A 25,895-nucleotide genomic window follows, 5' to 3' on the forward strand; every position below is an offset into this window, starting at 1 on the left:
TTGGATGGCTATCATCCAAGAGATGTGTAATGCCACGTTCACGTCATGTCAGAAACTTGGGACCTCTGAGTTCAAATGTTATTTGCGTAGAGCTTCCTATTGGTTGATTCTGATACTTCCCGAGTGGGAAACTCTTTCTACAACGAGCAACCAAGTCGGAAATGTCTGAGTTTCTGACATTACGTGAACGTGGCATAATAACAAGCTGTATCATGTATGTTGTATCATCCATCCCCATTTCCACCACTAGAAGGAAATGAAGACGCTATATGTTTCTACTTTTGACTCCTCCTTAGTGAAAACATATTCCAATGTAAATACATTTAATTTCCCTCTTTATATTAACATCTTTGCAGAATGCAGGCAAATCATCTGTAATCTGTGATGGTTCTCTGCTAAGCTCTGGTCCACGGGTCCGACGACCTCACATAGCCTCTTACGACATTCAGAGGTCCTGTGGAGGTAACATTCGACAGCACACAGAACAGAAGCCACATGGCTTATCATATAACCCATCACGTGCCACACAGCCAGGTCATTAGGTTATGACACATGTGTCACGCTATGCCGGGCTCTCTGTTTTTGGTTGGCCCGATTTGGTTGACTCACTGTCATTGGCTGTCCTGGTGTTGTGTTTCTACCAGACCTTGGTTCAAATGGTACTGCTGACACCGTGCTATAATCCTTCACACGCACGAACACACACAGCTCCCAGACAGTGTTGGTTTCAGCTAAATGGTTCTAGAAAACTTGGGAGGGAGAGTCGTTAGAGTAGACAGTGGACAAATTTCATAATATCAGGAATCTATGTGACCTATATTGTATTGACCAGACACAAACAGACACATACAGCTTTCAGGACTTTTTAGAGGGGGAACATGTTTGACCGTTAAAAAAAACTGTTTCCACTTAACCTAACCCTAATCCCCAAATCGTAAACCTAACCCTTAAGCTTAAAATAACATTTTAACAAGAAGTTCTTGTTTTCCTACCTTTTCAGGACATTCAGGTGAATTGTTTGGACATTGGGGTCCTGATAATGTAGGAAAACAAGTACACACACACACACACACACACACACACACACACACACACACACATTCACTTATCTAATGAGGTTAAATTACTTCTGTTTCATAATTCATTATGTCAGATATTTAATATTTTAATCATGTAAAATGTGCGTGGTTAGATTAAGTACAGTATTGCCAGCTACAGAGAAAGTAGCCTGAGGGCTGAACGACTGGAAATAGTTTTCAGATGGAATCCTCAGGAGAGGATTCTTTGTTAAGGGCAATGTGACAATGACATTTTACAAAGCAATGTAGAAACAATGCAATTGAAATGGTAAAGGTGGACAAAGAGTGCTATACCTGGATGATATTTCTGTTACAACTATACATGTGGGAAGAAGGGGGGGGGGGGGGGGGTATATGTAACCCAGGAAAGACTTACTATACAGATGTTGTTTATATTCCTGGAGGATCAATTATGTCTTACCCACAAATGGTACACCTAGGGCATCAGCAGTGCTCTGAGAGACAGGGAGTGAGAGAGAGAGGGGGGGGGGAGAAACAGACAAATTCACAGTAAATTAAGAATAGTTGAAATCACAGTGTTATATTCTTGGGCGGCACTCTAATAGGAGTTATCTTAACTCTCAAGAGAGTGATACGCTCCCTGGAGCTGGTGTTGATAACTGGAGTTCATTGGGACGGAGTAGTGACGCCTCTAGCACTGAGATGCAGTGCCATAGCTAAGCTAATTCCAGCTGTGTAGCCATGTTTGTTGACATACAATGCATTCTGGGTTTCACGTAATCGTCTGTTTGACCAAAGATGTTATAACAAAATGAGGTGAGTAAGAGTTCACAAATTCTTTGAGGACTTCCGGAAATGAATGGTGGGATGTGAACGACGGTAGATGACACACCCCTTCAACATGCATACTATAAATACACCAAACTCATCTCGTCTTTTCTTATTATCTTCGGTTTCTGTGAGGAAAAATGCATGGCTGCGCGCTGAAACTAATCATCGGATTACTTTCGATTTCTATAAAGTGTTTTACCTAATTATTTCGATCAATGGTGAGCTCACCCGTGATGTGATTAATTATACATAGTAATTGCTATTAGCTAATTCATATTGTAGTTTATGTCAGCCGAGAGTTAGAAAATATGACTGCTTGTGTTGGGTCAATCTTTCCTGTTAGCGCTAGGACTAATGTAGCCTACATTTTCCCGGTTAGGATGATTGTGTTATGCTATATATACTTCTGTGAATATCTGAACATTGAATCCATAAAATAAACTGCTCACATTCTGGACATAACTTTGTAAGGACTGTGTTTGTGTAAATCGTTTCTGAAAAAAGTGTGGCCAGCTCAAACGCTGATTGTTGCGTCATTCGAAACTGGCCGTTCTAAACGAGCGTTCTAAATGAGTTCTAATCACACGGGTGTGATCGTACGCTTCAGGGACCACTGTAGAACGATCACACCCGTGTGATGGTACGTGTGAAAGGGTTAACTCCATTATTGGTAACCAGAGACAGGGGGTTAAATCTATGGAGTTATCCACAGATGGATTGTCATATTTCCCAGCATGCTCCGTTGCAGGTTGATTTTTAAAATAGTTTGTTTCAATATCTGTATTTTCGCATGTACTGATTGTTTTTGATCTTATGCTACACAAAGTAGCATAAGAAAAGAAACTTACATTTTTCTAAACTAATCCAATCTGTAAGTGGCTGGACTTATAGCAACCGTTAGTGAGATAGTTGTTCCAGTTTACATGGTGTAGGTAGTCTTCATCTACTGTATTTCCTTATTTACTCAGAGTTGTATGTGTTGTTAAAGTACTGGATAGCTTCCTGTAAATTGGCGTGCAACAGAGATTGGATATCACATTGCGAGCCACCATAATGTGACATGTTAAGAAATAATCAAATAATGCTTTCCACCCTTATAACTCAAAGGATGTAAAATGAAAGAGAAATGGACTCTGCTGTAGTCGATTGTTAATTCAAAACAATCCAGTGTAAAATGGCAAGGGAGTGGATAAAAAAAATGGCAATTGGGAGTTAAATTTAAACAACTCTCTGAGAGTTGGATATGTAGTCCATTTGTGTTGTTTTAAGTCCAAAAATATCAACACCATGACCAGAGTAGTTTTAACACAAAATGGGGGTGGGAGCATATACACCCCAAAATAGTGTTACATTTCCATAGAAGTTACATTTACTGTGTAGACGGGGTATGACATATAACCTGGTGTTACACCACACTGGGGTTGGAGGTGAATCAAACACCCATGTCCCAATACTACCTCCCATGGCTTATAAATAGCGTAGTACAGTACATGGGTTGACCATAGAATTAGGAATTAAAATACAACTCTCAAACTTTGAATACCACTAGAGGGTCATTGTAAACGGTTGAAAAAGGTTATGGAATAGATTGACAACAAAAAAACTGTGTTACCAACTACAAGCCTTTTGTAAGGAACAGATTATTCGAAAACGTAGCCTCAGGTGATTACTTTAAAAACAAAAATGCTACGCAAGAGAGAAGAAGTAAACTTGTACTTTTTATCTAGCAATATAACAAACAAATGGATCCACCTTTTGTAGTACCCTTTCATTGAATTTGTTTAATGTGAGCACAGTTCAACATATAAAACGAAACATCGTCACAACTCCCTAGTTTATTGTAATGTCACTTTATTACATTCAGAAATTCCAACAACAAAAGCATGTTTTCCAAAGTCAAATGTTCACAGCCCACATACTGAACAACCGCAATGGTCAACATGAGGTAGATGACTCTGTGGTCAAGCCTACCATCAGTTGGGTCGCCAAATCTTTAGCAAGACACTTAAATACCCACAACAGATAATACTTCAGTGAAGATTGTGAGAAGCAAATTGCATAAGTTACTGTATGTGTTCATCTAATTATCTACAAACAAGACACATTCTATGGGTCAAAAGGGTATGATCAATATCGAAGGGTCTGATCATCAATCAATCCGATTAATCAATCAACACTGTCTGTCTTTACTGATAGTGTCATCAATATTTTCTCGGTGTCTTTGTTCATCATTTACCCCGTACAGTTTTGATGACAATGATCAATACTTTTTTGGTTGTTGCTGCTGGCAAGTTGTATAGTGCAAGTTCACATTTCCTACCCCTCAACATTCAGTAGATAAGACTCAAGAGCTCTTGGTCTTGTGCAAAGCCTTCGTCAATGGTTTTCAGAAGAGGATCTTGATTTTAGCTCGCTCAGTCAGCATGCAATCAATATTATTACACTTCAATATGATTATCAGTCCAAAATGCTTGTTCAAATAAATAAGAATCTCTCATGTAAAGGACATGATTTTCATGAAAAAGAAATGAGAATAATCTGACATGAGAAAAGCCAGGGAAACGAACACAGTAAGACGATTAAATCTTAGGTAGATTCTTTGCACCTTGGCTGGCAAACACAAAATGCAGACAGAAAGCCATCATCATGACACCAAAACATAACTGCTAAAAGTGACACAATACAAAAAAAAATGGTCAGAAACCCTCCGCGAGTCGTAACGGGGTTGATTGAATATATTAATAATGTAAACAAAGCTTTTAACAACAGACAGTTGTCCTCAAATCCAACTTAACCTCTTAACCTCAACTGGACAGATGTTTCTTCACAATTTATTCAATTGGATTGGCCTCTCCATTGTAAGACTTATTACAATATTACCCTTGACTGCAAATGAGTGATCTATGTAACAACATCACTTAATAAGGCATATTCTTTGGATGACCCTGTGCAGTAACATATAAAAAACATTCCTACCTGCTTTCAGGTAGATGAATTGACCTACAGTATTCATCTGATGATGACAGCAGTCCACACCCATTCTCTGATTATCCATAGTTTCATGTGAAAACCCTGTAACTGTAAGTCATTTGACTGCATTAAGGTATATGGGGGAGGCCTAAGCCATCTATACTATCAGGCACAGAGAACAGATCACTGAGTAATATTACAATCATAAACAAGACCACAGGCACAGTCAATAGCAAGATAGATAGAGGTGCCAGTGAAGGTTTGCTCTTTTTATAGCATCCTCATCTAGTAGTGGGAGCTACTGGGATATATGCATCATCCGCATAACATGAAATAGAATTCTACTTTGTATCTGAGCATCAGGCCTTTAGAGCTAACTGATTGGACCAACAGGTCTCTTCCTGCTCTCCCTCGCTCCATTTGATTGGCTCAGTTAGATGATCAAAAAGACAATGTCATAGGAACAGTTCAGTTAGGGACAACATGTTGCAATATGAAGGCACAAGAGCAACAGGGTCCCTTGCGGTGGCTTGCCAGTCAAATGTAAGTGGACAGGACGGTACACTACCCAGTGGCTTAGATATCAACTAGACGCTTTTCCCCTGACTGATCAGCATAGAAATGGATATACTAGACCTTGATGATAGAATTCTAATACACTCCAGAATCTATAATATTTACACTAGTAATCTAACAACGGAGTAGGATTTTAGCGAGAGGAGAGGAGAGTAGAGGAGGCTAAGGGCAAGGTGCAGATGTGGATGTCTTTTGTGGCTCATATCAGGGGTATCAACAACATTACAATGGGTAACAAGTAACAACACTTGACACTGAAGGCGAGAGAGAAAAGCAGTAGTTTTCCTTTAGCGACGGGCAACTCGTTGTTGCCTCTCACTTCAAAACCCTGAGATAAAGTGTATGTCCGTGACGGGACATCCAAAACAAGAGCTGTGTTCGCCACAGTCACCACGTTTACAATCTTTGAATAAGTCCCATTATCGATGACGAGAGTCCCTTTTTGCAGCAAGAAATACGTCAACATATACAGAAGTTCACTGATAATGCCGATTTTTGCACAGTAAAGTCTTTGAATTTGAATCAGGCTCAGATTAGGGACAGACCCCAACACAAGTCTGAGTTAAAACTCACTGTCCAACCACTTCTGTTCCAAACATAGCGTAGCGTTGTGGAGGAGCTTATACTGTAGGAGGAGAAGGCATCACATCCACATTGATGACGGCCACATGTCCATTTCTTGGGCTCTTTGGCCTTGATGTGCCCCAATACTCCTCTCTGATCTCCTGACATCATTGTGATTGTTAACTGGTCTGAGAACAGATGTTATACTCCTGCATGATCAGGGTCTGTGTGACAGGAGGTCGGCTAAACAGATCTGAAAACAGTGGTTGTATCCCCCTAACAGACAGGGAATTGTTGTGATTGTTAACTGGTCTGAGATCAGTGGTTAGTTAGTGTGTATCCTTCTGTCTGGTTAGGGTGGATGGGACAGGAGGGCCATTTGGACAGGTCTGGCAGCAGTCTCAGGGTCAAACATGGCGTCCTGTGAGAAAGTAGAGGGGCCGGTCTTCGCTGCAGTTGGCTGTCTGGAACTCATCCCGCAGACGAAACTGCCACTTGTCCTCCAGCTCCAGCCGTACAATGGTCTGACGCAGAGAGTTACGGTCCTGGCAGATCACACACAACGTGGCACCTATGGACAGGGTCAGGGGTGAGGGGTCAGAGGCCATAGGTCAGGTAACCAATCAGAAAGGTGCTATGGTTTTCTTACTATATATGCATTTACTGCTACATAGAACAAATCAGAAAAGTGACATCAATGAAGTGAATTTAATTGGAGATGAATAACCCTTGGCTTCACATACATTACATTGACTTAACCTACCAATATTTATTTTGGTTTCGCAACTCGGGATGAGGTTACACTTAACATCACATAAGGGCTAAAAAACAACAACATTGAAGTAGCATCAGTTACCTTTGAGGAAGCTGAACTTTTTGAGGAGGCCAGAGACGACAAAGGAGTCACACAGGTAGAGCAGCAGGCCGCTGAAGACCAGACCCTGGTGGTCCAGGTTAGTGGAGTGTGGTCTGGAGCTGACGTAGCACACTGACACCTGGGGATGCAGAAAGCACAGTCACGTCTCCACCATCTCAGTCGGGACTTTTAATCATGGAAACAGTTTGTGGGATCTGTTCTCACGATAAACCTGCGCTGGGCTGATTTTTTTTTACATTCATCTATTTAGCAGAAAATCAATGCATGAGTTGGACACATGAATCTCAAGATTTTCACATTCTCTCCACCAGGCTAGCTCAGCTCGAACCTCATGGTAAGCCTATGTTGAGGTAGCTGTCTATGGACAGCACTGAGTTGCTGCATACTTCATGGCCTGTGTTGAGGTACATCAGCTGTCTATGGGTTGGATCTTACCTCAGGGCTTATGTTGACGTACAGTAGCTGTCTAGGGGTTGGATCTTACCTCATGGCCTACATTGAGGTAGCTGTCTAGGGGTTGGATCTTACCTAATTACCTATATTGAGGTAGCTGTCTAGGGGTTGGATCTTACCTAATTACCTATATTGTGGTAGTTGTCTAGGGGTTGGATCTTACCTAATTACCTATATTGAGGTAGCTGTCTAGGGGTTGGATCTTGCCTAATTACCTATATTGAGGTAGCTGTCTAGGGGTTGGATCTTACCTAATTACCTATATTGTGGTAGCTGTCTAGGGGTTGGATCTTACCTCAGGGCCTATGTTGAGGTAGCTGTCTATGGACAGCACGGGGTTGCTACTGTTCTGTACTGCCTTGGGGAACAGTCTGTGGCTGCAGCTCTGGAGAAACTTCTCCAGGAGGAACTGAGCCGGGGCGGCCAGGAGGGTGTGTTCACTGTCTGGGGCACAGATGTACTGGGGTGGGCTGATGGGGGTTGGGTTCTCCATCACCTAGAGGGGAGCAGGGTAGGCGTTAGGATGACTGACTGTGTTTCAGACTACACACACATACTCGCACACACACACACACACACACACACACACACACACACACACACACACACACACACACACACACACACACACACACACACACACACACACACACACACACACACACACACACACACACACACACACACACAATATATCTCTCAGACCAGGAGGTGAGATAGAAAAAAGAGAAGCAGGACACTCACGATGAGTTTGGGTTTGACCAGGAAGTCCTTGTGTCCTCCAAAGAGAATTTGTTTCTTCATCAAGCTGAAGTGGTTGAAGCGACAGAGCAGCAGACCACTGCTGTTGGCTCTCAGGTTGAAGTCCACCTCCTCACAACTGTACCTGTTGAGGTCGTACTGCACGTTCTGCGTCAGCTCAACGTTGAGCATGACAAAGTCGTGAAGGTGGCATCGGGAGAAGGGCAGGGCTGGCAGGCGGCGGGCCAGGGCACTGCTCCACTTGCGGGCCCCGCACACGGCATACAGGGAGATCTTAGGAGTGGCCTCCATGTGCTGCAGCACCGTCTTTAAAGACACGTTGGTCAGACTGGGCCCGGTGTCTGCCATATCACTGAGGGAGACAGGGAAGAGCGGGGAGACAGATATTAGTATTGTTGTTGATAGAGGAGTCCAGCTATATTACGGTTCTTTCTGAGAATTCATTGCTGATAGATAGCCATGTACCAATAATCGGACTGTTCTGGGGTGTTTTTGTGTGAGTTTCCCCAGCAAACCGGGAACATTCCCAGGACATTAGATAACATTCCCATTAAGTTCTAGTTAGGGTTTTATCTTACATTAGGTTGATAACATCCCCAAAACATTGAAATATATATATTTTAAAAAATATGTTCTGGGAACATTCTTGCAACATCAGGTGAATGTTTTATATAAACATTATATATTAATCAGCACAACTGGACAATTTTGGGGTTATTAGAACTTTTGGGGCAACCTAATAAATGTTCTGAGAATGTTCACAGAACCCATTTTGGTTTGCTGGGTCTGTTGTAACCCATACCTGCTGCTGTCCTGGGGATGGTGTGAGTTCCAGAGCACACAGGAGTCATCCATCATGACTATAAAGGGCCAGACGTCCTGTCTCTTGACCCCCTGCTCCTCCAGACGGTTCCTCTCCAGCTCCAGATTGTGGTACGACAGCTCCTTGATCATGAACCGAGCCGCCCCTGGGACAGAAACAACAGTAATGTTACTGCTATGTTACTGACAGTGGTTGCATCCCAGACAGTGGTTGCTCTGGTCAAAAGTAGTGCACTATACAGAGAATAGGGTGCCATTTGGGACACACTAGTTCCCTAATGGGATGCAGCCCCATAATAACCATAATGATACAGTACATATGCTGGTGGAGACCCACTGATATTTCATTTATTTGCCTGGCCACATGACCTGACCAGGAAAAAGTCTGGTGTCTAGTTATGACCAAGGTCAATTCCAACAGCTTTATGTGGGCCATAGTTACAGCTTGTTTGGTCACAGTAGAAAAACATTAGCCAACCACCGACCCAAAGAACTCTACCACAGAGTTTCACCTCCAACTCTAAAGCTCCAACTCACATGACAGTCTGAACTTTGACCTGAATTCCAATTATTACTTTGTTGGTTCTCTCACCTGCGAAATTGTCATGTCCTTTCAGCCTTTACCCAATGCCCCTATTACTGCACCTGGCATGTGCTTGTAGTACTGCAACACTATTGATCCATCCATAAAGACTACACACCTAAATGCTGCATCCATATATCACACTACTGGCCTGCTGGTGTTCTCAATGGCCAGGCCCTTCCCTTTTGGTTCCTGCCATATTCAAATCTCAAGTACCTACTATAGTTATGTGTCCAAACATGCTTTACTCAACAGATGGCAATATAGACACAGTATATCTCTTGAATTTCACACAGACTGCTGTAGATGCGTCATTATCATCAGAGAGAGATAAGCTACTGGGCAAACTAAGAATGTAAAATACATTCGTGTATAAATAAACAAATGCCTAAATATAGTTTATACATCGCAAGGCAACTCTATGGTTTCTTTGTTGAGTGTTTTATCACAAATTACTATGGGTCTCAATGCTACCGCTCAGCAGGGAAACACCTTACTGAGCACTATGCTGGGAAAACCTGTAGTACTGCTACTCTCCAAGCGGGGTTGAGGATAATAAACCAATAAAATGAGTTAACCTATCTAAATGACTGATTGCCAGACACTCGGAGTAGGGCAAAGTTTCCCCTAGACGCTGATTTTGGGTCAGTTTCGTATTTTCCCCACTAATGGTTACAGTTAGGATTGAGGGAGGAGAAGCTGATCCTAGATATGTACCTAGGGGAAACTTTACCCAGGGGCCCAAACACTCACCAACTCCTGCACTGTTGAACATGGCGGGAAGCACCAGCAGGATGTGGTTGGGCCAGTATTTCCTGTAGTGGTGCATCTCGTACTGCTTGACCACCAGGATGTGGAGGTGGGCGGTGCCTTCCATGGCGTGGAAGATGTTGAGAAGGCCGTGCTCCTGGCGCCCCGTGGTCGGGGTGAAGATGGGGCTTTTCAACAGACTGAGGTCCTGGGATGGGAGAAGGAGAGCTGTAGTTAAAGATGCATAGTGCAGCAGGCTACGGTGCAGGTAGCCTGATCAAGCAGACGAGGCGAGATCAGGCTGGTTCCACTAGGCTAGGGCCCAGGGCCGCAGTAGCATCAAACAACTAAAGTGAGTGAACGAGAAACACATAGGTGCATAGTTCGCGCTGTGTGTGAAATGTGGCAACTCCTTGTAACATGACGATGTGTGTGCGTGCCTGTGTTGCTTATGGCACAATTTCATTTAAGCACATAGAATGCACTACTGATTACAGAAGCTGAAGGATGAGAACATTCCTTGTCACTATTGATAACATTCATCTTGGGCACAACATTCTTAGAACTCGAGGGCAGTCTCAAAGCTTTCCCCAATCCCCACTGATTTCCCCCATCACCCTTTACCTTAGCAGAGATGAGGGGCAGCCTCATGCTCTCCAGGTGACTGCCCTGCTGGCTGAAGACAAAGTGCTGCTCCTTGGCCTTGGGGATGATGAAGTGGAGCTGCACCTCCTCTCCCAGCATGGACGAGCAGAACGTGAAGGCGTGGAAGGTGCACTCCGACAGCTGAACACAACCACACACATTGTTGCGCATACATTACACACGCATAACACACATTATTACACACATGTACACTTCCAGTACAGACAGAGCTGCACCAGTCAGCACACGTCTCAGCACACCAGTCGTTCTACAAGTTGGACAGTAGTTTTTCGATAGATTTAGAAAGGGGGGTGAAAGGGGCTTGAGACCAAACAACGCAGCAATAGGCGACACAGGTGATCTGTTAGTTAAGCCAATAAATCAAGTTCTCCCTTGAGACAAATTATCTCTTCACAATGACAAACTAGCTACCCTTTCCTTCCCAGAGCCATTTATTAATATCTAAATACTGTACATGGCTCTTTTCCCTCCCTGTGCACTCACCTGTGTGGCTGGGCTGGCTTCACAGTAATGGTGACACTGATCACAATGGTGAAATGCATTGTGGGCTGCGAACATACTCAGCCGTATCGACACCGTTTCCCTCTTCACAGGCATTTTGTTTTCTCCTTCCAGTTTAGGATCTGCGTGGACAAACATTACAGTTATACCCACATGCTATGGGACAAAGCTGCATACACAATATACGTAGACAGTGATGCCTGAGGTAGAAGTCGAGGTAGAAGGCGCAGCAATATCTGACCCTGAATCAGTGAAACAAGGGCAGCTTCCTCCTACAATGACAGGGATGGGAATACGAGTGTATTTCTGCTGACCTTTCAAGCCCTTTGGCATCTTGTCAGTGTAAACAGCGCTGGCCCTCCTGAACTTAGGGTCTCTGGGGAAGAGGTCGAAGGGCAGTTTACGGATCTCCTCAATGTCTGGCCACTGGGTGCTGGCTGGGGGTGTGGCCTCGGACATATCCGTCATCGCTAGAAGAGAACGATACAACATACATTGACATCAGCCTCAGTTTCTAGACTAAGACAGTATGAGAGAAAATGAGAGAGAAAGAGGAAGAGAGAGAGAGAGAGATGAACAGACAGACAAAGAAAAGATTAACTAGGGGATCCTGCTCTCCTCACCTTCCTCCAGCTCCTCTTCATCATACACATCCACCTCAAGCAGTCTAATCAACATACGAAAGAGGATGCGTAGAAACTGCAGGTAGGCACCCGTCTTCCCCACCTATCAGAGAGACAAAACAGAGTTGTTCAACCGATTACAACCTAACTGGTTTTTACCACTGACACTCATTGCATGCAGCCATTGCCACTCAATTTGCGGTATCCATTCGAATACCGTCATTCTACACATTCGCCTCTTAGGACTCCATACAACTAGGTTGATATTCTCTTGGTTGAAGAGGGATAAGTGAGGAAAATGAATATCAGCATGCAGCTCTAGAACACGATGCATGACTTGTACAGGAGAGAAGCTGTCATTGATATAGACAAGAGGTGATATATTAATATCTGTATGGTCTCTAACCTGTGGGGGCCCGCTGAGCAGCAGGCGTCGTGGGTGTGGCCCTGGGGGGGCCTCGTGGTCGGCATGATGTTGCCTGGCTACGGTCCACTGTCTGTAGAAGAGGCTCTGCTCTGACCCTTGTAAGTTAGGGGTGAAGAGGGGCCTCAGCGGGCTGCTCCAGCCCACATCAGCGTGAGGCAGCAGGGAGAAGGAGCTCAGCTGGCTCCCTGATTCTCCAGCCAGGAGGTTGTAGGCCGCGCGCGACAGGATGACAGTCCGGGCGGAGACCCGAGGCGACTTGCTGCCCCAGCCGCATTGCGTAGACTGGCTGGGGTGCTGGGTCGAAGAGGAGGAGGGGGAGGAGGAAGAGGAGGAGGAGGAGCAGAAAGAGGGAGGGGCGTTGGAGGGGCGGGAGGTGGCACCGCCCAGGGAGTCACACTCCTGTTTGACCCGGCGGGGGGATGATGAGGTCGTGCCCGTCCCGTCTTCCATCATGATGCTGCCCGCCTTGCCTCCGGGGGGGCAGGAGGAGGTGGAGGGCTTCTGGGAGGAGTCAGGGATGTCAGAGGAGCTGACCTTGTTCTCTGCCAGAGAGGCATGGGACGGTGAGAGAGAGAGTTCAGACTCATAGAACAGTATTTGAAAATTATTTCATAAACACAACTGTAACACCATCACTACACAGTATCCTAAACCCTTAGAACAATCATCTCATCCCCATTTCCTAAACATGTTGGGTCTCTTTTGTCCAGCGACTTACCGGGGCCTCTGGTAGCAGCGCTGCCATTGCTTTGGGGCCTCTCCAGGTCCATGTGCAGCTCTAGGTCTGGGTCCTGAGCGCCACTGGTCTTGTCTGTCTCTGGGTCCATGGGGGCCATGAACCTGCAGGGCTCATTTACCACCCTCAAGGACACGTAAGAGCAGGCCAGACCCACCTCCTGCTCCAGGGACGTACGCGTCAGGTAGCTGGAGTCGATCAGACGCAGGTCACAGTACTTCAGGGACCTAAGGGGGAAAGATCCAGTATAAAGGTGAGGTGGGGGATTTTAATCGATTCTACAAAGTCAATCCAATAGAGGATGCACCTTCTATGGCTAGGTAGATGTAGATGCTGTCATGTCAGTACTACCTTGGAAAGGTTTCTCCTAGAGGGTCTTTTCCAGTGAGGATGACAATGCAGGGAAGACCCTCCAGATCCTCATAGGTGTGAGGGACCCAGTCTTCAATTTCACAGCCCCGCCAGGCCTGCCGAAACAACACAACACACAATTAGAAATGTTTCGAAGCCAAATTAAAACCAAGTTATTATGTCTCAGTCTGATGAAAGTCCTTGATATGAAGACATCTTCATCAAACCACTTCTTTCACAGAGAGAGGTGGTGTTCAAGGTCATCTCAATATCAAATCATTTCTGGGTAACAATTAAGTACTTGTTTAATTGTGATTGTTTTCAATTAAAATGGTCCCCAAAAAATTATATATAGCTTCTTGGGAAAGAGCAATTTCTCAAGCAATAATTTTGCTAGGACTGTCTTGGAGTGGGGAGGGGAAAACTGAAAACTAGCTGATATTGGCAGAGAGGTTTGGAATTTTCTTTCTTATTGTGCTATTAACTAACTGATGTCACCAGGCAGGCTAAAACTCCAACCCACCAAAACTGGCTGAAATTTCAGGCAGTCTAGTCAAACAGCTCTTTCACTAAAAGGACATTATCATAATTTTCACAATTTCACAGTATTATTCCAACCTCATAGTGTGGAAATATATTATAAAACACTGGAAATCGCATTTTTGACTCCACTGGGCCTTTAAGATGTAAGAATAGGCTAATCCAAATTGGCCACCCTGCCCTCCGTGACCTCACGTCTCACCCTGAGTCGGTTAGCGAAGTGTCGTGGAAGGCTGAGCTCGGCGGCAGGGCTACCCAGCAGCACAGCGAAGCAGAATTGAAGACCCAGCTTGTCCCTGACGTCCTCCAGGCGCTCCCGGGCCAGCATGGCCAGCTGCAGAGAGGGCACCCGGACCAGCAGCATGTGGCCCTGGCCCTTGGTCCCCTCCCGGCCCGGGGCACTGATCAGATCCTCCACCATGGCCAGGGTCTCAGGGGTGATGTGATCCCGTAGTGAAGGTGAGGAGGTCAGAGCCATCATGGCTTCAGTGTACTGCTGGATCAACAGGTAGCTCCTGATCACCATGCTGTGCAGGTGGGGGTGTCTGCAAACAGGAGAGGAGAGGTGGTGGTGTTAGTTGTGTCAAGGCAGGTTTGGTGTCCAGGTGAACTGGTTGAGCAGCTTTTTGGGGGCTTTTTGATGATCTTGAACTTTTAAAAATTGTTGATATGTAAGAAATAAAATAAAAATGAAAGATGTGTATATATATATATATATATATATATATTTTTGACTTTTATTACAGCGAGTGTGTGAGAGAGAGGAAGAGAGACATTGCCTATCAGCTTTAAACTTGTCCCTAAACATCCTTATGGTGTTCTCAAACTTGGTCCCTTTCAGACAATTTTTGTGAACGCGTGGTTCGCTTTACTTTTTGTACAGCTTGAACACTCCAAAGGAACTCAGACCCTTCAAAAGAGGCCTCCCGAGTGGTGCAGCGGTCTAAGGCACTGCATTGCAGTGTTGCGGCGTCACTACCGGCTGTGACCGGGAGTCCCATAGGGCGGCGCACAATTGGCCCAGCGTCTTCTGGGTTAGGGGAGGTTTTGGCCGGGGGGACTTTACTTGGCTCATCGCGCTCTAGCGACTCCTTGTGGACCGGGCGCCTGCAGGGTGACTTCGGTCGTCAGTTGAGCGGTGTTTCCTCCTACACATTGGTGCAGCTGGCTTCTGGGTTAAGCGAAGGGGGGTTAAGAAGCGCGGTTTGGAAGTGTTAAGATAATGGGCATAATGCCAACCCAGAGATGGCGCTAGTGGGGCACCTATCTAGGATATATAAACAGACCTGTAACTTGTAAGGAAAGGATTATGCTAGCAGTTTACCAAACTCTCCGATGTGAGTTATTCGCATACAGATAATAACATGGTGTCAGAACTGGGATTTGAACCCACGCCTCCAATCGGAGACCAGAACCATGCTACTGAGTTTGAAGATGTGAACCATGCTACTGATCAAAACATCGCCACGCAGACACGGTGTAACGATGTGCGCTGGGAGTCGGGAAGCAAGTTCAGGGAGTGAATGTTTGAATAAATAAAATAAACAATGAACACAAAACACAAACAGCGCACCGACATGAAACAGGAACAATGACGACTGGGGAAGAAACCAAAGGGAGTGACATATAAAGGGCAGGTAGTCAAGGAGGTGATGGAGTCCAGGTGAGTCCATTATGCGCCTAACGCTGGTGACAGGTGTGCGCCCTAACGAGCAGCCTGGCGACCTAGAGGCTGGAGAAGGAGCACACGTGACACACGGGAAGATCCTAAGAGGCTGGCTGGACACAAGAAAGAGTCCGCCCATCCTGGTGAGGGACTACTGGGCAGAGACGAACTCACAATGAAGGAAGAGGTCATCTACAAAGGAGACAGGGTGGTAGTGCCTTGAACTCTACGCCCGATGATTCTCTCTCGTATCCATGCAGAGCACTCAGGGGTCGAAGCCAGTCTCAGGAAAGCCAGAGACTCAGTATTCTGGCCCAACATGACCCAAGAAATGTAACATTTTGTGGCTGTGTGCAGCATATGTAATGCTAATCTACCTAAGCAGCAAAAGGAAACGCTGCACCCACATGACGTACCAGCACGTCCTTAGTCGAAAGTGGGAATGGATCTGTTCACGTTCTTTTTCTAACTGTAGTGGACTACTATTCAGATTTTTGGGAGGTGGAGAAATTGATTGACACAACAGCCGCTTGCATCATTGACTGTTGTAAGCAGCAGTTTAGCAGATATGGCATACCTGACAGTGGTGTAGTTACGGATAATGGGCCACAGTTCACGAGTCAAGACTTTTCTTTGCTTGCAGATGTGGGATCTCTCTGTGGGAGTATTTCTCCACAGCCTAAATGGCTTGCCACACATCTGTACCTTCCTGCATAGCCTTTGTGACGAGAGTCTTTGCTATTTTCACTGCTGACTCCGCCTTACCATTACTCTGACTGTGGTAGGGTGAGGAGGTCACATGATGGAACTTCGGCAGCAGTCCTGTACAGAGCTTAATGTCTATACGCACCCGCTCTCTGTTGCCAACAACTCCCAAGCTCCTCGCACCAAAGGTCATTGGGGATGTTCAGGCACACAAACGTGCACGTCAGGACAAGTCAAAACATTAATATGACCAGCATGCAAAAAATTTGCCTGTAATAAAACAAGGCCAAGCTGTCAGAGTGCTCCTGTCACCTCACCCCAGGGATGCCACATGGAGTATTGGCACATGCACAGGGCACATCAGCGCAAGGTCATATGAAGTGGAAGTAAAGGGCCGAAAGTATCGAAGGAACCGGAAGGACATACACCCAGTTCAGGAGAGCATAGGGCACAGGAGGGCCACAAGGGGAGACTGGGAATATCCTCTGCATGGTGTGGGCAGGACACATAATGAGGAGACGCGGAAGACCCCACCAGGGCAGTTATCTCTGCAGACCGTGCCTCCACAATTTCAGGAGAATGTGGAAGAGGAAGGAGAGGCCCTGAGGCTCCCAGAGGTGCCCAACATCCGAGGTGCCAGGAGAGGACCTGAGGATCCCAGAGGTGCCCAACATCGCAGAGGTGCCAGGAGAGGACCTGAGGATCCCAGAGGTGCCCAAAATCTGAGGTGCCAGGAGAGGCCCTGAGGCTCCCAGAGGTGCCCAACATCCGAGGTGCCAGGAGAAGACCTGAGGCTCCCAGAGGTGCCCAACATCCGAGGTGCCAGGAGAGGACCTGAGGATCCCAGAGGTGCCCAACGTCCCAGAGGTGCCAGGAGAGGACCTGAGGATCCCAGAGGTGCCCAACGTCCCAGAGGTGCCAGGAGAAGACCTGAGGATCCCAGAGGTGCCCAAAATCCGAGGTGCCAGGAGAGGACCTGAGGATCCCAGAGGTGCCCAACGTCCGAGGTGCCAGGAGAAGACCGGAGGCTCCCAGAGGTGCCCAACGTCCGAGGTGCCAGGAGAGAACCTGAGGATCCCAGAGGTGCCCAACATTCGGGGTGCCAGGAGAGGACATGAGGCTCCCAGAGGTGCCCAACATCCCAGAGGTGCCAGGAGAGGACCTGAGGATCCCAGAGGTGCCCAACATCCCAGAGGTGCCAGGAGAGGACCTGAGGATCCCAGAGGTGCCCAACATCCCAGAGGTGCCACGAGAAGACCTGAGGATCCCAGAGGTGCCCAACATCCGAGGTGCCAATATGCTACCAGTGCGACACACTAGGACAAGGGATAACATAAGACCGCCCCGGCGGTATGGGGACCATGTCCCTTAAGAGATGGACAATTAATTTTTTTATCTTATACAAATAAAATAGGTGTTGATAATGTAAATAGGTATTTTCACTGAGGTATCAAAATGGAAAGGAAGATGTTAAGATAATGGGCATAATGCCAACCCAGAGATGGCGCTAGTGGGGCACCTATCTAGGTTATATAAACAGGTGCATTATGAGTGTCTGATTAGGATGTCGTGACCTGTAACATGTTATACCTGAGGAAAGGATTATGCTAGCAGTTTACCAAACTCTCCGATGTGAGTTATTCACATACAGATAATAACAGGCGGGTCATGTTTCGGAGGACGCATGACTCGACCTTCGCCTCTCCCGAGCACATTGGAGAGTTGCACCAATGAGACAAGATTGTAATCACAAAATTTGGAAGTAAAAAAGGAGGTATAAATTACAAAATATATATAATAATAAAACAAAGAGCCCCTGAAGCAAACCGAACTGAGACCATCTCGATTTAGGTTCGCAGTCTGGTTCCCTTTTTGAGGGCAATGTGAACACAACACTCCCCAGGTTCCCTTGACATTATTCCCGCACCACACACTAGACTATTGGAACAATGTTTCCCCTGCCATAACCCCTGACATTGGTGTCACAAAAGAGAGAAGATGATGTGCAGTTCACGGGAAAAAAAGTGCATTGAGTGAATGTTTGTAAAAATATCTTGGTTCCTTTCAGAACATAGCAATATGAACGCAAAGAGGACTCGAACCACAAAATAAGTGAACCGGCAAAATGTCCGGGTGCCCTCATTCAAAGGCAAGAGTAGTGTGAATACAAAGAGAACTGAGTTCTTTAGCTTTTTTTAAGAGGACTGAGATCGGTTCTTTTAAAGAGGACCAGTGGAGGCTGGTGGGAGGGGCTATAGGAGGACGGGCTCATTATAATGGCTGGAATGGATGTTATCAAACACATAAAACATACGGAAACCATCGACTCCGTTCCATTTGTTCCATTCCAGCAATTACAATGAGCCCGTCCTCAACTAGCTCCTCCCACCAGCCTCCACTGAAGAGAACCATATGTTAAAACACCCTTAGAGATTTTATGACCCCTAAACCCGGACCCCGAGTGACTGACTGACCTCTCCAGCAGTGTGTTGATCATCTTCTCGAAGGCGTCGTCACAGCGCAGGATGGGACTGGCCACCCCCCACTGCAGAGAGCTGCTGTAGTCCCTCAGGCCAAAGTACACTAGCTCCTTAGGAGACAGCTCCCCCTATGGGTGGAACACAGGAACATCAGCTGCTGTCTGAGCAAATTGACTAATCTCTCTGTCTATTAGTTACATCTACATGTCTGACCAATAATGTATATATACACTAGACACCAATAGGGGGGAGCTGTGTTGAAGCCAACATGCCTCCATCTTGGCACTCCCCCAAAATTGTAAAAAAGCTATAGAAATGCATTTATTAATGTCTACATCTGTTTTTCCCACGTTTATTATATTACAGACACCTTAATGCACACTTTTAAATGATTATGTGAGCTAAACATACAAATAAAAAATGAAAAAAAATTATACATTTTTTCCCCTACATTTTCCTTACATTTTCCATTTTTAAAGATTACTAATGTTACTGTCCCCACTACAACAACAAATAATAATAACATGTAATTTTGTCCTTGAAACATTTAATTGAAATACTGTAGAATTCCATTCATTTATATTGAGGACTGCTCCTACTGGGGTGTGCAGATATGGCAGAATGGTGGCTCTCACATAGAGGTCATTTAGAAGGTTTAACTTAGAAGGTGATTGTTATATGTGGTTGTTTTGCTTCCTTAGTTGAGTGTACTGACTGACGGACTGATTGTAAATTGCTATTGACAAGTGTCTGTTAGAACTACTCAAATAATGTACATGTAACTCCATATAGCTGCCACCAGGTGGCAGAGATGAACCACTAACGCAGGGCCACTCACCAAGCTGTCAGTGTTGGCTGGCCAGTGCACCTCATTGTGGATGCTGATGCGGGACTGTCGTGTCTGCAGGGTGAATGGGAAGCAGCTGACCTGCAGCACCAGCAGATTCATAGCCTCCAGAACCTCCTGGCAGTTTACCACCCTGTCAGCCAGACCCTGAAGCTCCCCGTGGCACACCGAACCAGACAGGGCACTACACAGAGAGAGGAAACAAAAAAGAGGTTTCCTTTGGGGAAACTTGTTCTGTCCTGTTCTATATGTATGACTAAAAAGAAGCCTCTGCTCTTCTCTGTCTTGTTCTGTCTTGGCTTGGGCTGTTCTGTTCTTATTCAGTACACTGTGATGCCGAGGACAGACCTTCTAACCAATGTTTTCAGTTACTACATCTGTCAGAACCAAGTGTCAGCGGCACAATTTGAATACTCAAATGTGTGTGTGTGTTCGACATGCGTGTGTGTGTGATACCTGGTCAGGTCCACGTGGGAGTTGTCGTGGATGAGGACAAACAGGGTGTAGGGGTTCTGTTTGACCTTCCTCATGAAGGCCTCCATCTTGCCGTGGACGTCTCCGTCTAGACGCACCACATACTTGTCGGACCTCTGGTGGGCTGAGGACGCATCCTCTATACCCAGGTCTACTAGCACTCCTTTTAGAGATGGGCAGAAAGAGATGACAAAAAGTCCAACGCACGTAACTAAGAAATCTTGTAAAATAAAAACAGGTAGAGATAGTCTTGACATGGACCTCTTGTAGACAACCAACTAGAAATTATTTTTATTCACCCATTGTAGTATTGCCTAGTGCTGCCTTCCGATCCTAATCATGAGTACCTGATTGTCGGATGCGTTGAGCAGTCTGGTTCACCAGGATGTGGGACGGAGGAACCAGAACCAGGAAGTCTACCTTGCAAAAGCGTCCCAGGTCCAGACTCTGGCTGCCTGAGTCTGCTATGGAGCACACCTGGGAGAGCAGGCTCCTGGCTACATTGAGCTGGGGAGGGTGGATCTGAAACATCTCACTCAGCAGCTCTGGAGGGGTGAGGGGGGACACACATGTCATCATACTGGAAACTTAGAGCCAAGTATATAGTATATACTGTAGCTTCTTATCATATCTATCCATCTAGAAGCTTCATAGCGTCAGAGTCTCCAGCAGAAAGAGGAGGAAGGGTCAGAAGAGGTGCCAGACAGAGGCCGTGCCTCACCTGACTCAGAGGGTGGCACCATGGTGGCTGCTTCCTGGGAGTGGATGTGGTCAGTGACATCGCCCTGGAAGGGCTGGATGACCTGGCCCTTCCGTCGCCGCTGGATACGCACCAGCTGCTTGTCCAGGTTGTCCCCTGGAAACAACAACATAGCAGGCCACCACCAGTCAGAGACAGAGACAGAGACAGAGACACACACACACACACACACACACACACACACACACACACACACACACACACACACACACACACACACACACACACACACACACACACACACACACACACACACACACTCACACTCACACTCACACACTGACACACTGACACACTGACACACTGAGACAGACACAGCAGCTACAGAAACATAATCTACTCATCAAATATTGATGTCTGTCTGTTTGTGGCACAGTGTCTCGTTTCAGTCCTGTGACTGCCTAGCTGGAATGGGCCAGTCGGCATTTAGGAAGGTAAATATGTGCCATTGTCCTTGATGTCTTTGTAACACAGCTCATGTTTGATTGATTGATTGATTGATTGATTGGGCTACCTAAATCATTACTTTTCCTCCTTAGAAATGACCTTTGAGTGTTTTCCATTGATGTCGTGTCCCAAGGCATCTAGTATACTCACCGAGTGAGGTGGTTTTGAAGTGTGATGCCAGGACACTGACTTTCCCTGTTATGAGCTCGTAGCTGATCTCCTTCAGGAACTCATTGGTGGTGAGCATTCCCTCGGCTAGCGCTCGTGCCTGGTACTTCCCTGTAAGACCCATACAGACAAGTATGAACGAGCCAGAGTCTCCTTTGCGCCGTAAGACTGTGCTAGCCCGCAGAGCTAAAGCCTAGGCATTAGCTCTGGGAGCTTACGCAAGTCTTAAGGTCTCAGGCAAGGCTCACCTACTGTAATTACTTCCTTTAGTATGCTATAAAAATACAGACACACCACATCTAAGTGTCGTAGTGTACAGGCTGTATGGAGGAACACTCACCCAGCGCGAGCACACAGAACTCGTTGCCGCTCATCTTGGAGGTACATACAATAACCACGTAGGTGGGCAGGCACTGCTGGTAGGGCGGACCGTCACAAAGCGAGCGCAGGGACTCAGAGATGCCTTCTCCCAGGGAGTTGTAGGTGACCAGGACCTGGACACTGCCCCCAGAGACACTGGCCTCCAGGCGGGCCAGCCAGGGCAGCTGGGTCGGAGAGATGGAGGGACCTCCAGGACAAACTAACATGGCCTTCAGCACGATGTGCTCAAACTCCTCCCTCAGAGGGATCTGCTCCGAACCTGGAGTGGGGAGGGAAGGAGAGGAGAGGTGAAGTGAGGAAAGAAATACAGTTTCCCATGTCTACTTGCTGTGTTTTGCCGTCGATGATGCTGTTATGTTTTTAGAATGTGAACAAGACAATCAAATCTAATTTCTCAACAGTGCAGAGTTAAAAATTAAGACAAATATTTGCTAAATAAAAAAGGAAATAGTAACACAATAAAAACAATAACAAGGATATATACAAGGAGTACCAGTATTGAGTCAATGTGTTTTGGTACGAGGTAATAGAGTTAATACAGTATTTTATGTACCTGTGGGTAAGGGTAAAAGTGACTAGGCAATCAGTGTGTGGTGTGTGGTGTGGTGTCAACATGCATGTGTGTGTGTGTGTTTTGTGTTTGTGAGCGTATGTAGTGTGTGTGTGTGTGTGTGTGTGTGTGTGTGTGTGTGTGTGTGTGTGTGTGTGTGTGTGTGTGTGTGTGTGTGTGTGTGTGTGTGTGTGTGTGTGTTGGAGTGTCAGTGTAGTATGTGTGAGTGTGTGGGTAGAGTCTAGTGAGTGTGCATAGAGCCAGTGCAAAACAATTAAGATAAAGAAATAAATAACAAAGGGGGTCAAGGTAAATTGTCCGGTTAGCCATTTGATTAACTGTTCAGCAGTCTTATAGCTTGGGGGTAGTAGCTGTTAAGGAGCCTTTTGGTCACAGTCTTGGCACTCTGGTACCACTTGCCATGCGGGAGCAAAGAGAACAGTCTATGACTTGGGTGGCTGGAGTCTTTGACAATTTTTAGGGCCTTTCCTCTGACACTACCTGGTTTAGAGGTCCTGGATGGCAGGGAGTTTGGTCCCAGTGATGCACTGGGCCGTACACACTACCCTCTGTGTGAACTTGCAGTCAGATGCCGAGAGGTTGCCATACCAGTCAAGATGCTTTCAATGGTGCAGCTGTATAACTTTTTGAGGATCTGAGGGCCCATGCTAAATCTTTTCAACCTCCTGAGGGGGGAGAGGTGTTGTCGTGCCCTCTTCATGACTGTCTTATGGAGTTTTTTTTTACCATGATAGGTCCTTAGTGATGTGGACACTGAGGAACTTGAAGCTCTCGACCCGCTTTACAACAGCCCCGTCGATGTGAATGGGGGCGTGTGCGGCCCACCGTTTCCTGTTGAAAAACTCCTTTGTCTTGCCAACATTGAGGGAGAGGTTGTTATCCTGGCCTCCTCCCTATGGCTGTCTCATCGTCGTTGGTAATCAGGCCTACCACCGTTGTGTCGTAGGCAAACTTGATGGTGTTGGATTCGTGCACAGCCACGCACTCGGCCTCCTTCTTGAGGGTCAGCGTAGCAGATGTCTTGTTGCCTACCCTTTACCACCTGGGGGTGGACCATCAGGAAGTCCAGGACCCAGTTGAAGAGGGATGTGTTCAATCCCAGGGTCCTTAGCTTAGTGATGTGCTTAGAGGGCACTATGGTGTTGAACGCTGAGCTGTAGTCAATGAACGTCATTCTCACGTAGGGGTTCCTTTTGTCCAGGTGAGAAAAGGCATTGTGGAGTGCAATAGAGATTGCATCATCTGTAGATCTGTTGGGGCGGTATGGAAATTAGAGTGGGTCCAGGGTTTCTGGGATGATGTTGTTGATGTGAGCCATGACCAGCATTTCAAAGCATTTCATGGCTACAGATGTGAGTGCTACGGGGCTGTACTCAGGTTACCTTGGTGTACTTAGGCACAACGACTATGGTGATTAGCTGGAAATATGTAGGTATTACAGACTGGGTCAGAGAGAGGTTGAAAATGTCAGTGAAGACACTTGCCAGCTGGTCAGCGCATGCTCTGAGTATGCTTCCTGCTAATCCATCTGGCCCTGCGGCCTTGTGAATGTTAACCTGTTTAAAGTTCTTACTCACATTGGCTACGGGGAGTGTGATCATATAATTGTCCGGAACAGCTGGTGCTCTCACGCATGGTTAAGTGTTGCTAGCCTCGAATCGAGAATAGAAGGTATTTAGTTTGTCTAGTAGACTCGCGTCACTGGGCAGCTCTTGGCTGGATTTTCCTTTTTATTCCGTGATAGTTTACAAGCCCTGCCACATCCGACGAGCGTCAGAGCCAGTGTAGTAGGATTCGATCTTAGTCCTGTAATGACGCTGTGCCTGTTTTGTTGGAGGGCATAGCGGGATTTCTCATAAGTGTCCGGATTAGTGTCCTGCTCCTTGAAAGCAGCAGCTCTAACCTTTAGCTCAGTGTGGATGTTGCCTGTAATCCATGGCTTCTGGTTGGGATAAGTACGTATGGTCATTGTGGGGACAATGTCGTAGATGCACTTATTAATGAAGCCGGTGACTGATGTGGTAAACTCCTCAATGCCATCGGATGAATCCTGGAACATATTCCAGTCTGTGCTAGCGAAACAGTCCTGTAGCTTAGCATCCGCTTCATCGGACCACTTTCCGTATTGAGCGCGTCACTGGTACTTCCTGTTTGAGTTTTTGCTTGTAAGCAGGAATCAGAAGGATAGACTTATTGTCCGATTTGCCAAATGGAAAGCGGGGTAGAGCTTTTATGTATTTGTCTCTGTATGTGGAGTAAAGGTGATCTACAATTTTTATCCCTCTAGTTGCACAGGTGACATTCTGGTAGAAATTAGGTAAAAGGGATTTCAGTTTTCCTGCAACAAAATCACCGGCCACTGGGAGCTCCGCCTCTGGATGAGCATTTTCTTATTTTCTTATGGCCCTACACAGCTCATTGAGTGCAGCCTTAGTGCCAGCATCAGTCTGTGGTGGTAAATAGACACCTACGAAAAATACAGATAGTAAATAGTATGGTCTACAGCTTATGAGGTATTCTAACTCAGGCGAGCAGAATCCAGAGCCTTCCTTAATATTAGAGATTGCGCACCAGCTGTTGTTAACAAAGAGACATACACCACCCCCCCTGACTTTACCGGACTCTGCTGTTCTGTCCTGCCGACGGACAGAAAAAACAGCTAGATTCATATTATCCATGTCCTTCTTCAGTCATGACTCTGAGAAGCATAGTAAATTACAGTTCTTAGCAACTCAGGGTCATGCTAGCTATTTGGAGCCACTAAAGTGCATTAGTGACAGTAAGTGCAGCAGCAGCAGTTAATGGAGCACTTTGAGTTACAATGGTGGAGCGGGGTCCAACTACCTCATCAGTGTTACCAAACTACCTCATCAGTGTTACCAAACTTTAAAACAACCAGGCTTTGGCTTAGCTCAGCCTCCCAACTATTATCCTCAATGTCTGATTAAACCTTTTTAAATAAGCCTTTCATATGTAACAGTGTGTGTGTGTGTGTGTGTGTGTGTGTGTGTGTGTGTGTGTGTGTGTGTGTGTGTGTGTGTGTGTGTGTGTGTGTGTGTGTGTGTGTGTGCGCATTAGTCTTTTGAGGCCTTTACCTAGCCGTGCAAGGTACTGCAGGGTGAGGAGGATCATGGTCTCCACACTGAATAGTTGGCTGCCAGTCAGTCCCAGGCTGGCCAGTGTCTTCTCAGTCAACTGCTTGCCCTTATAGCAGCTCACCAGCAGGGGGCTCACCACAATGTCCCCCACGTTCCCATAGAAGTATGGTAATGTGCCGTGCCCTGCAAACCAAACACCAGAATCAGTCAGTCAATCATATACCCT

General features: G+C 46.2%; 1 protein-coding gene across 1 annotated transcript in view; it reads right to left on the reverse strand.

Moving 5' to 3' along the window:
- Window positions 1-3,669: 3,669 nt before the first annotated feature.
- Window positions 3,670-25,895, reverse strand: part of LOC120020256 (GREB1-like protein) — a 46,413-nt gene continuing 24,187 nt past the window's right edge. The window contains exons 12-33 of the mRNA XM_038963803.1: window positions 25,667-25,852; window positions 21,960-22,259; window positions 21,602-21,730; window positions 20,966-21,100; window positions 20,592-20,789; window positions 20,227-20,407; window positions 19,762-19,954; window positions 18,918-19,051; window positions 14,275-14,617; window positions 13,533-13,648; window positions 13,164-13,408; window positions 12,425-12,987; window positions 12,019-12,121; window positions 11,710-11,865; window positions 11,378-11,517; window positions 10,853-11,014; window positions 10,232-10,436; window positions 8,876-9,041; window positions 8,056-8,425; window positions 7,607-7,807; window positions 6,838-6,976; window positions 3,670-6,552 (exon numbers count right to left, since the gene is read on the reverse strand). Coding sequence (XP_038819731.1) covers window positions 6,389-6,552; window positions 6,838-6,976; window positions 7,607-7,807; window positions 8,056-8,425; window positions 8,876-9,041; window positions 10,232-10,436; window positions 10,853-11,014; window positions 11,378-11,517; window positions 11,710-11,865; window positions 12,019-12,121; window positions 12,425-12,987; window positions 13,164-13,408; window positions 13,533-13,648; window positions 14,275-14,617; window positions 18,918-19,051; window positions 19,762-19,954; window positions 20,227-20,407; window positions 20,592-20,789; window positions 20,966-21,100; window positions 21,602-21,730; window positions 21,960-22,259; window positions 25,667-25,852 — 4,529 coding nt within the window. The 3' untranslated portion in view covers window positions 3,670-6,388. The remainder of the gene's footprint in view (window positions 6,553-6,837; window positions 6,977-7,606; window positions 7,808-8,055; window positions 8,426-8,875; window positions 9,042-10,231; window positions 10,437-10,852; window positions 11,015-11,377; window positions 11,518-11,709; window positions 11,866-12,018; window positions 12,122-12,424; window positions 12,988-13,163; window positions 13,409-13,532; window positions 13,649-14,274; window positions 14,618-18,917; window positions 19,052-19,761; window positions 19,955-20,226; window positions 20,408-20,591; window positions 20,790-20,965; window positions 21,101-21,601; window positions 21,731-21,959; window positions 22,260-25,666; window positions 25,853-25,895) is intronic.

This window comes from Salvelinus namaycush, chromosome 25 (genome assembly GCF_016432855.1).
Source record: "Salvelinus namaycush isolate Seneca chromosome 25, SaNama_1.0, whole genome shotgun sequence".
Lineage (NCBI taxonomy): Eukaryota > Metazoa > Chordata > Actinopteri > Salmoniformes > Salmonidae > Salvelinus > Salvelinus namaycush.